At 32.8% G+C, this 14,631-nt stretch overlaps 1 protein-coding gene across 3 annotated transcripts in view; it reads right to left on the bottom strand.

Annotated features, from left to right (window-relative positions):
* Khc-73 (Kinesin heavy chain 73) overlaps positions 1 to 12,686 on the bottom strand; it is a 43,229-nt gene extending 30,543 nt beyond the window's left edge. For all 3 annotated transcript variants that reach the window (XM_066402980.1, XM_066402981.1, XM_066402982.1), the window contains exons 1-2: positions 12,368 to 12,686; positions 8,504 to 8,591 (exon numbers count right to left, since the gene is read on the bottom strand). In XM_066402980.1, coding sequence (XP_066259077.1) covers positions 8,504 to 8,591; positions 12,368 to 12,422 — 143 coding nt within the window. In that variant the 5' untranslated portion in view covers positions 12,423 to 12,686. The remainder of the gene's footprint in view (positions 1 to 8,503; positions 8,592 to 12,367) is intronic.
* Positions 12,687 to 14,631: the final 1,945 nt, after the last annotated feature.

The raw sequence follows: 14,631 nt of genomic DNA, 5'->3' as shown, positions 1-14,631 counted from the left end.
TTTTCAATATACCCTTTTAAATAAAAATAAAGCCCTACGCAAATCAATTTGACTTCCAAGAAGACGCCAACGAAATATTAAATTTGAGCCTCTATTTGAAGGAAAATATTCGTTTGCGACAGCGAAGCAATCAAGATAGTAATAAAGAAAACAGAAATGATTTCCTTTGCTTGCAAACATGAAGTGAGTTCTGAAATTAACAAACCCTAGGGGACCGATTTATTTTCGCTTGACTTCTCCCACAGACCAACTTCTGCAATATTCGTTTCACAAAACAAATCGACCAGGAGGATCAAGGAAACGTTTCGAATAGCTTTTGGTTGAATTAAGAAAAAGATCCTAAAAGGAGGAAGAGTAGTATATATTTTCCTCGCAAAATTGAACTTTTTTTTCACTTATGTGTAGGCTTTATTTATATAAGGTGCTTTAAACTTGAAGGGAAATTGTGGCGGAGACGAGCTCGTGGAGAGTTTTATGCAGGCATATATCAGTTTACTCAAATCAATATGTCTCGTTTATGTTTTGTGTATACGAATTTGCCTCCAAAGTTGAGTATAGGGCGGTGCCAGGGTAGAGCTTCGTCCCTTTTTTAAATCATGTAAAGGTGTTTATACCAAAAAGCTTTTGCTCGAGTTTATTTTATCCATTAACAGTTAAAGAGTTAATTCAGGGAGAATTTGATGTATCTTATGATTTGAAAGATTATCTTCTGTTTTGACATCTAAAATCCGACCTAACTTAAATAAACCTTCTTTGTTAGTTTCCCAACGAGCTGTCACTCTTTCCTGCTTAACATAATCAAAAGCAATTACTGTATAAAAAGTGCAAGTAACGGATATTCCTTGCAAGCATGCACTGTTATAAATTCACTTTCTTTCACGTTTGTGAACAGTGAAAATTAAAATCCGGATATAGACTTGGAACAATTGATTTCAAGGAATTTGTAATTTTGCGGCTCATTGATAGATTTAATGTAATTAGCAGACAAAAAAATTAATAACAAACTGTCGAGAACAATATTAATTAAACGTTTTTCGTACCGTGTCTGTCAAGAGCTTTTCGTCTTATAATACAGTATTCTGTTGCGACTTGTAAGTGATGTTAATGCCGCATTTCCACTGCGGAAACCGTATAATAGAGCCGAAATGTCAAAAACAATCCGCATTTCAACTAAATTAGAAACACTGGCACTACCCAAAGCATAATAGTAGCTATATTATAGCTGTAAGCTAAGAGTAGCTTAGGAATAATTTTAGTTAGTTTCGTAAGGGAAGTTAAGGATTAATACTTTCGATGTATCCGTAAATATAAACCTTGATTTCCAGTATTCTAAACAAACGTGACTACATCTAAATTTCCGAACTACCATAATCGAAATAATTTGAGTCCTAATAATTCGAAACCGATTAAAGTTCATTACTTGGTGTTTTTTCGAATGACTAATGCTAATTCGGGTATTAACCTTAAATATTCCTGATAGCATCTATGTTTTTTCTGCGAGACGTCATAATCTAAATATTTTGCACCTAAACAATTTGGTTTTGGATATAGAACACTTAACAAAATAGTTCTTTTAGTTTTGCATAATAAAATAGTGGGTCTTGTCTAGTGGTCAATTGTATAGGTATTAAACATGATAAATCAATATGGGTGCAATGTCCAGTACTGTCGTCAGGATACTAATAATAAAATCAATCAATAGGAAGGAAATGACTATTTCATTGTTTTGATGTGGCGTTTTTGAAATTACCAAAATTAAGTATATATAAGAACGATTTAGAACTTGGTTCCTTGAAGTGTGTTTTGTCTTTAAACGTATGTCATTGGTTTCAACACTAGGAGGTAGTTCGGTCGGTCTAAAACAGTCTGGACTATTATGGTATAAAAAGGAATTATTCAAGTATAGAATCAGTCCTAACTGGGCTTTTGTATAGTTATCGATTGTGTTTTGAAAGGACTTTCCTTGAAACAATATGAGGTAGATCTGTTTTTCAAATTTTAATTAAAACTTTCGGCTAATTTTACAAATGCGTGAAAATTCTTAGAGAAAAATTACATGTATGTATATATATATTTCTAATGGTGATCTATAGCTATCTCATGGTGTAAATACAGATTGTATTACGAATGGGTGTGAATTACTGTTTACATTTTAGATCAAAATCATGTGCTTTTATGATGAAGAGTTACTAAATATTGGGAGATTTTCATCCCAGTAACGCAAATATTTTCAACTTAGAATACACTTATATACAAGGTGGTCTTACTATCAATGCAGAGAAAACTAATGTCATTACATAGATATTTCAAATTTAAGATACGATTGTATTTCATTCTCTTAAACTATTGAAAATTGTGGCATTCGATAACACAAAATTACCTTTTTTTTTATGGTCACATTTTTGTACATTGGATTTACTTTGAGGTTATGCCACATCCTGTATAGCGCCCATTCTTTGTAGAATTTGGCTAAGCCCTCTAATTAGACAGAATTCCAATTTTAAAAGTATGTATTAATATCTGCAGGAATTTAATACTAACGAATTCTGCATTGAGAGTGAGTCACTCTGTATGCAGGATGTCCGGAAAAGGACTCCGCTAGCTTCAGATTCCTTGATCATAAAGGAATCTAAGGGTAGCAAATTAAATTCCTATTTGTCCAAATTCAAAGATATACAAGATGCTAATCTTTAATTTTCTTTTTTCTCATAGCTGAAAGTCACTATTCTTTACTATCAAGTTGAGCTCTATTTTACACAGATTATATACATGTATTAACAAATTCAATTTTTTGTTCGATTTTTTGTGTGTTTGTAATCAGAAGGCAAGTGGTATAAAAAATGCCTTTACCCTCTTGGTCACATCGACCTTAAGTCAAGTTACACTAATCTGCTGAATTATTCAACCGACAAATCTGTTGGGGTGTAACTCCTTGAGCCTGTTGGATAACAGGATTTTGTTTCTGTTTTGATATGCATGTAATCTGGACATTTCGCTGATAGGTGTTCAGAGTAGCGATTATTCACATTACTTCTATGATAAACACCTTGAAAAGGGAGATAATATTCCATCAATGTCGAATAAATTTATGCTCCAACTACCCCCTCTCACAGAATTATAAGAGAAAATATCTCAACTGCTATCAATTAGTAGTGTGTTCTTAAAGATCCCTTTGCTAAAAAAATCATATAAAGTCCTCCTTAAGGTTAACGTGTGTTACGCAGAAATTTAAAAATTTATTCAGTAAAGTCAATCCATCGTGATCCAAGTTCCCGAAACGCATATTAATTAATTTAATAAATTATTATTTTCACGGTTTTCATCAAAACTAAATTTATGAACTCTTACGTTTACTCAACATCATGTCCTCAAGTTTAGTGATTTGTTTTCATAACGATAAAATAATAAGAGTTTAAAAAATTCACTATTGCAAACCCACTGTATGTGTGTGTGTATTTTCTTTTGAAAATTTAAACATTATGTAGAACCTTGAGCTATATATCTATTTTCTAAACTTCGTTTGCCTGATAAAGTCTATGCATTATTTACATTTCTATGAATGTAGGTGGTAATGCCATTCATGCCTATTAGTTGAATACCTAATGTTATTGCAGTGACCAGCTCCTTGGGTAGTGGGTCTATTTGCTTGAGATAACTAGCTAGGGAGATATTATTTAATTCGTAATAGTATCCCATTTCTTGATTAAATTATGAAAATTAATTTAGAGAGTCATGATGTTGATAAAGTTAAAGATTACTCAAGACGTTCTTAGGGAAATCTGATATCGAGGATAAATCCATAGAACAAAACTTTTAATGCAATTAACGCGATCGGAGTTTCATATTACATAAATCGTTCGACAGATTTATTAAGTTGGTAATTAAATCACTAATGGAATTTGGCTTCGAACCATATTCGATTTTCGAAGGAGAACATCCTTAGTAGCAAAATAGGATTCAGACGCCTTCTTTTCAAAATCATCCGCTAATTGTAAAGTGGCAGAGAATTTAATAATTTTTATAACAATATTCCTTTTAAAACATTTATATATGTAGAATTTTCTTTTTAAATATTTGGTGGTGTAATTATGATTTGCTCCGAAATGTTTCGCTGGAATCCTTTGATTATAAATCAAAGTGAAACCTGTCGTAAAATATAATTTGAATTAAAAAAGTGATAAAAAGGCGCTAAGGAAGATGTTTAGGCGGTAATTTAAATTAAATGTATGATGCCCTAATTCTTCTGCATTTCTGCTTCGTCAACGTTGCCATGGTTATCAAGCGAGACCAATGAAAATTTTATTGCTGTTTTTGCAGAATTTAAACTTCCGAATTTTCTATGTATGGAACCAAGAATGAACTAATCTTATTTTTAATACTCCAAATCCTCCATAGTTTTCCGCTAAACGTTATCTGTTAAACTGGCACTGCAGCACCCGAAAATAATTAAATTGATCAAGCTCCTTTCCTGCTGTTATAAGCCAACGTTCATCTTCCTCTTGTTTCTTTTATGATTGAGTTGAACCGAACTTCCATCGTTAAAAGCCTTTTTTGTTTTTAACACCTTCAAAGTTGCCGTGCGGCGTTGACGAAGCCATTCTCTTTCATAACAATATCGCTGGGAAATTTATCTTCTTACACATAGATCTTTCCGATGTCATAGCAACGCCCACATTTTGCAAATTTCTTTACGTCTCTCGAGGATAGTTTTGTTTATGTAGGTGCCGTGTTTTCTTAGACCGTTTCCTGACATTTCGAATAGTTGGAAATTCGTATACTCTCAAGTATGTTTCAAAGAAAGGTTTCTGTATATGGTATGAGAGTTGCTTCACTGATGGAGATGTAATTGCTTTTCTGGTTTTAAAACCTACGTCTGTTTAACCTTTATTTTACCATGAATTTACCTTTACTTTAATTACGTATTTAACTTATCACTACTCCATCACCTAATCACGGATATATTTGAAGCCGTGAGGTTAATGGATTTCAATGTCCTAAAATTAAATTACATAGGTGTATTTATATAAATTCATATGTAATCAATTAAAACATTAAGAAATTTCACACGTAATACATAATTGTTCTGGCGCTATCAATCTGATATACAGTATGATACAAATGTATGGAGTAAATTTATTTAAAATTCAGCGGCATGGTTTTTGGAAAAATGCTCGGACACGTGGATTTTTATTTTTTCTTGCGGTTTTTCTGATAATAAAGTCATGTATACAGGGTGGTCCAAAAATGAGTTATTACCATCAACTTCATTTTTTCAAATAAAAACACCTATTTTTTATTTCATTTTCGAATTCTACATCGAATTCTAAGTATATTTCACGTACCATGTCCTATACCTAAACTCAACAGTTATCGAGAAATTTACGTCTAAACATATCAGTAACAAAGACAGTTCTTGGACCAGATGCACTTTGAATGGATGCCATTTTTCCTTTTTTAGCGTTAGCCCCATACTAGCACCAGGCAGGTCGCACTCGATAATAATTTACATCAGTCGACGATCCTTAGAACGCTAAAAAAGGAAAAATGGCATCCATACAAAGTGCATCTGGTCCAAGAGCTGTCTTAGTTACTGATATGTTTAGATGTAAATTTCTCGATAACTGTTGGGTTTAGGTGTAAGACATGGTACATGAAACATACTTATAATTCGATGAGGAATCTGAAAATGAAATAAAAAATAGGGGTTTCCATTTGAAAAAATTATGCTGATGGTCATAACTCATTTTTGGCCTCCCCTGTATGCATAACTTTACCATTAGAAAAACCGTAAGAAAAAATAAAAATCCACGTTTCAGAGTGTTTTTCCAAAGATTACGCCGCTGAATTTTAAATGAATTTATTCCATACATTTGCATCATACTGTATATGTACGTTAAGGTTAAGGGGGTCAAAACAAGCGTGTTTTGCAAAATAATGAGTCATACAATTGTCTATACATGGTATAGAAGCTTTGCTATCCTAGACATAGTGTATTGCTGTATTGGAGTACTAAATTATAGTTACGATATATTACGAAATGATACAGAATTGTTATGAATGATTACGTTGTAATGAGGGGAAAAAGTGATCATTTTTGGGGAGGCCACTCCTGTATTATTTATCTATTCATATTTTTACTTTAAAAGGCATAGTCCTTCGTTCAAAGAACACACTGATTGTGAAATATACGGAACGGCCGCCATTCATCCGCAATTTCCATCCTCTATATTGGCATTGGCTTGAATATATTAAAGGAACGTGCCCAAACTCCGTGATTATGATTTTAATAACTGAAATGTCTGGAACTTCCTCTTTCCAAGTTCCGAACAGCATTGACGTTGACTTTGAGGGCTTAAAAAGCGTTTTCTTTTCGAATATTTTAAGGTAATATGAGCCTTTCAAATTCTCTTTGAAAATTATGAACATTTTATGTGCAAATTTCTGGTGTCTCAATTCGCGTCAGAAAATAATCCATTTACCCTACATTTCGCACAAAGAAGAGAATCTTTAACCCGTAAAGTGCATCCTAATGCTTTTTAAACTAGTTTCAGACTTTATCCTCTTTAGGAGATTCTTCAGAATTACAAACTTGTTTGTAATACCGGTCTTATTTTCTTGTAGAGGCTCAGACTTTTTACCCTAAAAATCAATTTCTCTGCCGATTGAAGCTTCAAGGGATTACTTTTTTCGATAGTTTCTCTAGTTCACATCTTAGTATATGTTTTTATCTACCAACAATGCTCCAGAGGAAATAAAATTAATTGGAATAGCAAGAGGGTAAAAACTACTCCAATAAAGATTCTTGTTAGATTTATTAGATAAGCTTGTGGGAATTGGAAAGATGGTTTCCTCAAAATAGGTTTTTGCCCTTTAAATCTGCAAAGATAAACTTATTTGGATTTATTTACTCTGAATCACTTTCCACTACTTGAATAACTTTTATCTGCGAATTTTCAATAGTGAACGTACCTCTATATCCACCTTTAAGTAGCTTCGTGTAATATTGTCTGGCAAGCTGAAGAGCCTGTATAAATCGGATTATGAACCGGGTTAATTAAACATGAACAGAGATGTTAAGAGGAAGGTTAACATAAACCAAATTGGATCTTACATACTAAATACATCTGGTTTTCATCTTAATGTAATTTATGTCTTCATTTTGTATTAAACTCAGATCTCTCTAATCTTGAAGGGGACAAATTGAAATTAATAAAGTAGGAATTTTAACTCACAATTCGCATGCAGCAAGTACATGACATATTACATAAAACATTATGTAGACTTTCCCGTGCCAGGTGCGGTTAATATTCTTCACTCATCGAAACATGCTATCTGCACCTATGTAGAAAACATTTTTCATATAATTAATTTTAATAGATGAATTAAATTTGAAACTATTATGTGTGTCTAGAAAAATCCTACTAACTCGTAAATTATTTATTTATCTAGCAAGAATTAATGCTTCATTTTAAAGCAATTTGTTTTAACTTTCATTGCGAATAGGACATAAGATGGAAATATTGTATTTATACGGTTATGTAGTAAATTGCCTTACCCCCTCTTTATTGATCTTTTTCCAGAATAATGCCACCTGAAATATATGGGTGTGTAATTTCAGTATTATCGATTCACGTAACAATCACCTCGTGAATTTAAAAGCAGGAATATAAGTTTGGAATACGGAAAAGCTCCTACCATTTTTTTTTCGTTGGATCCTTGACGTAAGTTTTACTTAAAAACTGTTGTTAATTTTTTACCGGCTTACCCAACAAATAATACTGTTACAGAATATCCGCGAAAACACTTGATTCGGAACGTTTTACTGGCATTTAATCCTTTAATGTTCCATTTTACATCTCAAAATTTAATGCAATGTATTCTAAAATGGTGAAGGTTGAAGTTTTATTTCGGTACTCTTTTTATTTTATTTTCACCTTTTGGTAAAGAGCCATACACAATAGTCGTGGATATATTAAAAATTAAATAATGTAACATGTCTCAAGCAGTTCCTCGACATTTGTGATTTTGTAGTTAATTTAATTTTTTTTTAATATTCTTCAATGCATCTATTGTTATTAAAAAGTTAAACCCAATCCAACTAAACTGAATACAATCTCCCTACGTTGAAGCTGTTTTGTTAGAAGCACTCCTCTTGACCTGAACGCAAATTTAATTAGTCAAATTAACGTTTGAAAATCACAAGAGCCGTAACGCCAGGCAATTTTTGCTTCCAAGTTTTAATTAACAATATTAAATGATGAAGGAATGATGGCTTAATGACGTTTGGCTGCCAAAAACTTTTCGTACAGTTTTTGTATACTTCAAAACGGGTCCTATTCACTTGAAACCGCAACACTATACTTCTGAGGTCCGCCCAAAAAAGCAACATTTTCGTATTATTAACCTTCAAAATAAGCCTTGACCAATCATTTATCTTCCTTGTACATGCAAATTTGAAATCACCGTCAACCCATGTTTCATTGAATGAAATTTAATAACTTACCTCTCTACTTTGTCGAGTGTCGTAGGTTGATGAAGGATGGTTTGTTGCTGATCCATTTCTACCACGCATTGCGTCCCTAGTTCCAGCTCTATTAAAAAAAAGACAGCCATTAATTTTCATTCGAAGATAGGAGAAAAATGAGAAATATGACAGAGGGGTTATGTTTCGGGAGTTCATGGGACCGATCATCGTTTATTTCTCATTTTTGAAAGTATCTTTTTAGAGTCGAACGTGCGACATTAGAATTTTTTTTGTTCTTAAAAGTTTCGTAATTTCTGTCATGGCTTTTGAAGTAGAAACAATGTAGTAGGGGATATTTAGGTAAGCGCAAGCACAAAACTTCAGTGTAATACGTGATTTAGTGAGCCATTTGTCTAAAGACCGAAATTATGCAAAAAGTTTCGAAATGTTAATAAACCCGGAAACTTAGACTCTCCAAGAGGAAGTTTAAAATTAAAATTTTCCCTCACCCAGTAGGATATACACCATACAAATATGTTTTATGGTTAACTTATCTCAACATGGATGAAAGCCGCTCTCTGAGGAGCTCCAAAAACCCGAAGTTTTATACTCGGTAAGGGATTTCTAACTTGTTGAGGGGGGGAGAATTTTGCTAAAGTGTTTATTTTATTAGATACCTGACTTACCTCCTACTTTAAATTGATATTACGCTTAGGTCTTCGTTAATAGTTATCACCTATGAAGTATCGACTATGTACTTTCCTGGTTGCGGTAAAGTAGGTCAGGGAGGGAGAAAAGATATAATAAGAGCAAAAATGGTGGCACGTCAGTATTTAGCACAAGCAGTTTTCCTTCCATTTTTATTTCTCGTCACAATAATATTAAAACTGGTTGAGTATCCACAGTCTTTCTGAATGTGTGTTAATCGATGTGCCGACAGATATTATTCATGAGCCCACAGATTTCTTGCAGTCTACGTAGAGAGATTTTGCTTTATCTCATTTGTTTGTTCGCCTATAATATTTAACCACATTTTATACTCTAATTAAAATATTAAATTTCATTATTTTTGCTCACCCAAAAAAAGAGAGAAGTGAAAGATAGACCATTTAATATACTACTCCCGGCGTGAAAGGTGTCCTCATATCCTTCAAAGCAATATGAGAGATCTTTAACGGTGATTAAACCAAAATTTCGTGGAATTAGTTTAACAATTTACGTCTTCAGATTTAATTTGCAACAGAAGAGTGGCTTAGGTACTGCATACATTTGAAAGTTATTATGCATAGTACTAAATTACTAGAGTTGCCATTGAAATTATGTCTGGTATTGCCTTGTTTCCGTTAGACCGCCAGTATTATGATAAACTGATTCATTAGGCAACCAGTTAGCTTAATCGTAGAATAATTTATCTTTTGTATTTATTATGAGCAAGCAGCATTTACCAGGTAAAATTGAGTTATTAAAGTTGCAGAATCAGATATCCTGGATTGTGGCCCAAAGCCAACTTTACTTGTAGGGCCCTATTGTTTTTAAAAATAACGTAGATATTCGGTTCACTTATGTTCCATCATTTGTGCATTAATTTTGTAGTGCAAAATAACCTTGTCAAAAACGTTCCATTACGAATATTTTGTGTTCGGAAATAAATTTTACTATTTTCGGAGTACAAGGGCTTTTTGTAGCTATTTGAATTAGCCTCAATTTGTCTGGCACAACTTCGTTCCTCACAAATCGACGACATCAAATTGCCTGCCCAATATTATTTATTTGTTTGTATAACAACGGTTCTTGAACAAGAGACTCGGATTGTTCATTTCGTTTGTTTGAAAGGCAGAAAAAGCCGTTTATGGTAGGTAACATGTAATTATCACGATTAACAGTAAGTCACTTTTCTTTTGTAGCACCAAAAGGAAATTCAAATGTGGCCTTTTGTAAATAGGTTCTTTAGTCGCGTGTAGTGTTTCTCAAACTTTCTTTTTCGCTGAATCACACTTTGTAAAGGTAACTTGTGGTGATGTTAACGTCTCCTTTGTTTGAAGCTCTAAAAAAAGTGCGCCAAAATTTTGTCTAAATCTTAACAATGAGGAATCGGAAACCGATCGATGAAAGTTTCATGTTTAATGAAATAGATACACAACAAAATATTATTGTAGGAAAGCATTTTCCATTCCACGTTGGGTATCAATCTTTCATAAATTCCATAATCCTAACCTCTAAAAGAACATTTTCATTCGAATGTTGGTTTAGTTACTCTAACGCGTATACTATAATCGATTTTCAACCAAGCAGTTGATTGATATCGTTCTTTTCATCTATTTTTTTAAATGTTGTATAATTAACGTTTGCCATATTAACCTGTGATTCATTTTCGCTCAATAATACCATGAAAATACATCATGACGCATTTATTTTAACACATTTTCGTTATAAAACTTCAAGTTCAGTATTGCGGAAACGGGTCCTCGTATCTTTGAAAACATTAAACAGGTAAGCTTGTAAACAGTATGGGTTCTAACGATATGTTACCGATATACCGTTGCTTATTATTATACAAGTATGTAGAATCATTATTTTTCATAACTGATTGTGTGAAACCATGTAGAAAAATTGCAGAAATCACAACTACATTTCGATAATGCATTGGTAGTATTTTTAGTTCCCGTAAATAATTATTGAGTAATGTTTGTGAAAAATATATTAATTTGATATAACAAGTTCATCTATGTACCTCTTTTTAAGTAGAATACATTAAGGGGACCCAATTATTATATTATATATTATATTGCACTTTTTTAATAGTTTTCAATTACAATTATAATTATATGTAACTTATAATTACAAGTATAAGTTACTTTTTAATTTAATCAAAATGCATTTATTAAATTGAAGTGTTTGGTCGGCTTTTTAAGTCCTTCATATGTTCGTATAGGGTTTTAGTACTTTCTCTGTAAAATATGGTTCTAATCATTCCACAGCTTCATCAATACTCTTCCCTTTTTACTAAAACTCATTGTCGGCTTTGTGCCTTTAATTTTTTCGCAATTTAGTAACATAAATGGTAGAACAGGTAGTTTTTGACCGTCTAATTACTTACAAAATGTTCAGAGACCAGCTGTTCTACCTGCCCGATTTATCTCCCTTTAAAAACCAGTCACCTTCTGCCTCGATAGCTAAGGGCAAGTATTAGTAATACTAACATCATCAGCCATTTTTTTTCGAATTCTTAAAGCCGAAAAACTTCAGCAGACTCTGTTTCTGCAGAATCTATTGTCTGGTCTGCTACAATATCCATCCACCACACGTGTTTGCGTTTCGTTAATGCGGAAAGTGAAAGGGTCATCAGGTACAGCTGAGCCTTTCAATCGGTACATCAGGTAAATAAGTAACTTTCGGAAGGTTCACACTTGCGACGTTCAGATATTAACTCCAATATGATTTCATGATGTTGGTTTTATCAAAAAAATCTTTTGTCTTCTTCAACAACAATGGAAGGAATGTGTTTTATTGAGCTTGTTCTCTCCTACAGCCATAAAGGCTTTCTTTGTAATTATTATTCTTTCAGTTAAACTGCCAGTCTAAAAGCGATTTTGTCATTATTATTTATAACAGCCGGTTAAGGCGTTTGTTTCCCATATTGATTTTGTATTCATTCATTTTGTTTAGGTTACGTTAACTCGTGGATACCAGCCAGAAAATTGGTTTATACTGTTTTTGAAATTCACCTGAGTGTTGCAATATCAATACAAAAACACGGTTGAGAACCAGTCATTTGTAACGAATGATTCAGAATCACGCCAAGCGAATATGGAAGTGACACTGTCTTAGAGGCATCGAAAAGGTTATTTTTAGCATTTATGGTGCTTTTTAGATGGTAATCATCTGCATATATTTACAGCTTACCTCTTCGATTAAAAGGACGGAGCCTTACGGCCACTTTTATTTTGTCCGTTGCCATTTCTTCTTAATATTTATTAAACTAACCAACGAAATATGTCGTATTTACACAATTATCACACTTCCTTTGTATATTTTCAATCGTTACTATCCATTTTCGAACATAGTAAGTCACAAGATAGCACTTATCACAACACGTAAACCGACTACTTTCGCCATATTCGAGTGAACGCAGTATTGGACATTGCGCTGTACGAATACGATTTATTCAATGGACTGCGCAAATTTTACCTTCCGTCGTGGTGTATTTTCATTTTTACAATGACGTTTTGGACGAAAGAGGGAGACTCCTCTCAAACACTAACTGATCTTACTCTTACACGTAGCGACCTCTGACAGCTACGCTTTTCAACTACAGACGATAAAAGTTTCAGCTTACTGTAATGCGCTAACGATCTGAGTCGCCTACGTCAATAATGTTGTACTTGCGCAGTTGTCGTTTATAACTAGACTCAAGGGACCAAGGCCATTTGCTAGCGGACTGTACAATTTTATTTCTTTTTTATTGTTCCAAGAAAGATTATTCTTGATTTGTAAGTTTCAAATTTAACCAAAACCTGGCACCAAGCACTTTCAAGTAGTCAGATTGTGTGATTAGTTAAAATTGCAATGGCTGAAGCATGATGAACCTTCAAATGGTGCAAAAAGATATTGGGTTTTCCAATGATGGTTTCAAAATCTCGTTAGCCTGTCAGTGGAGTAGGTAGACGCAATCTGAATTTACCTTTCATTGTAGTTATCCAATTTTTCGCTACCACCCGCAAATATCCATTAAATTTTTTACGAAAGCCATCAATATTTCTCCAATCCGTTCAATCGATTTCAAATTTGAGTTTGATCGGAATCAAGCAAGTTGCTTTTGGTTACGACCAGTAATACATCCCAAAATTCTTAAAAATATATCACCAATATTTCTTGAGGTAGTAAAGTGATGTTACTTTGTACATAAAATTGATATTTTTTATAAATCTTATATTTTCTGATATGGAAGGGAAATTGTAGTATGCAATAATTTAATGTTTTTCCAATCGATTTAATCATACAGATCTAATTTTACATACATTATGTAATTTTGAAAAACTAACAAACGGTTTGAATTTTTCATTTATTTGTAAATAAATATTTAAGCTGTTTCTGGGGCCTTAGGTGGTGTCTTTGCCAATCTATGAGATTTTAGAGAAATATACTTAGCTGTGTTTGATCTTTTTTAAATGAAAATTTATTATTAAACAAAGTAAAATTTTATTTCCTCTTAAATCATATATCACATTTTAAATGAACCCAAAAGTAACAAAAACACTGTCTGGATGTCATACTGGTTTTATTACGAGTTATATACGATATTACGAGCTTGCAACTTTGTCATATAAACACGATCCATTTCTATATTGTTTCTATACCAACTAGGCGAAATTTTTTACAAATTCAGTTCCGCACAAATGTAGACATTTTTACAAAAGTAAAATTATAATTTAAAATAAAAATATGTTATGAAGTTATAAAGTTGCATATGTATTGTTATGATATAAAAAATGTACCCCTAACGAAAATTCTAAGTATCAATAATTTTTTTTCACACAGGTCTTAATAAAATAAAAAAATCACAAGCAATCATTCACTCATCCAACTCGATCCGCGCTATCATCAACTGCGACCGAACAGTGATATCGCTTTCTTTGATCCCTTTGCTTATTAATTTGCAGGGTCCCCCGTTTTGTATAGAGATGTCGACTACTAGTTAAAAAAAATACTCTAAATACGTTTTTGACAAATTCACCTCCAATGCTAAAACAAGACCGTTCTAATAATTTCTTTAGTTGAAAAAATTTCTAGGTGGTTATGAATCTGTGATCATGCTAAAATTGTTTACCAGTGAAGTTTTTTTGATGGGATTTGTTGTTTGCAAAGAGGTATTTCATTTGAATTCTTATCATCATCCTATCAACAACATCATTTTATATCCTGTTAAATCTCCCTCAAAATTTAAATTTTCACTAATTTTAGTCTTGAAACGTTAGAAGGCGCACTCTATCGCTGTATGGGTACTGTAATATTACTACGATCAATTGCTTGTATTATTTCCTTAAAAATTTGATGTAGAGGTAAGCTAGACAGATGGATGCAGCCACTGCAAGTAATCCCCACATCCAGTTTCGATAAACAATCAAAAACTTTCAATAAATCACATATTTTTCTTGCCGAAGCTGGAA

Source organism: Euwallacea similis, chromosome 27 (genome assembly GCF_039881205.1).
Source record: "Euwallacea similis isolate ESF13 chromosome 27, ESF131.1, whole genome shotgun sequence".
Classification (NCBI taxonomy): Eukaryota; Metazoa; Arthropoda; class Insecta; order Coleoptera; family Curculionidae; genus Euwallacea; species Euwallacea similis.
This window is presented reverse-complemented; position numbering and strand designations above follow the sequence as displayed.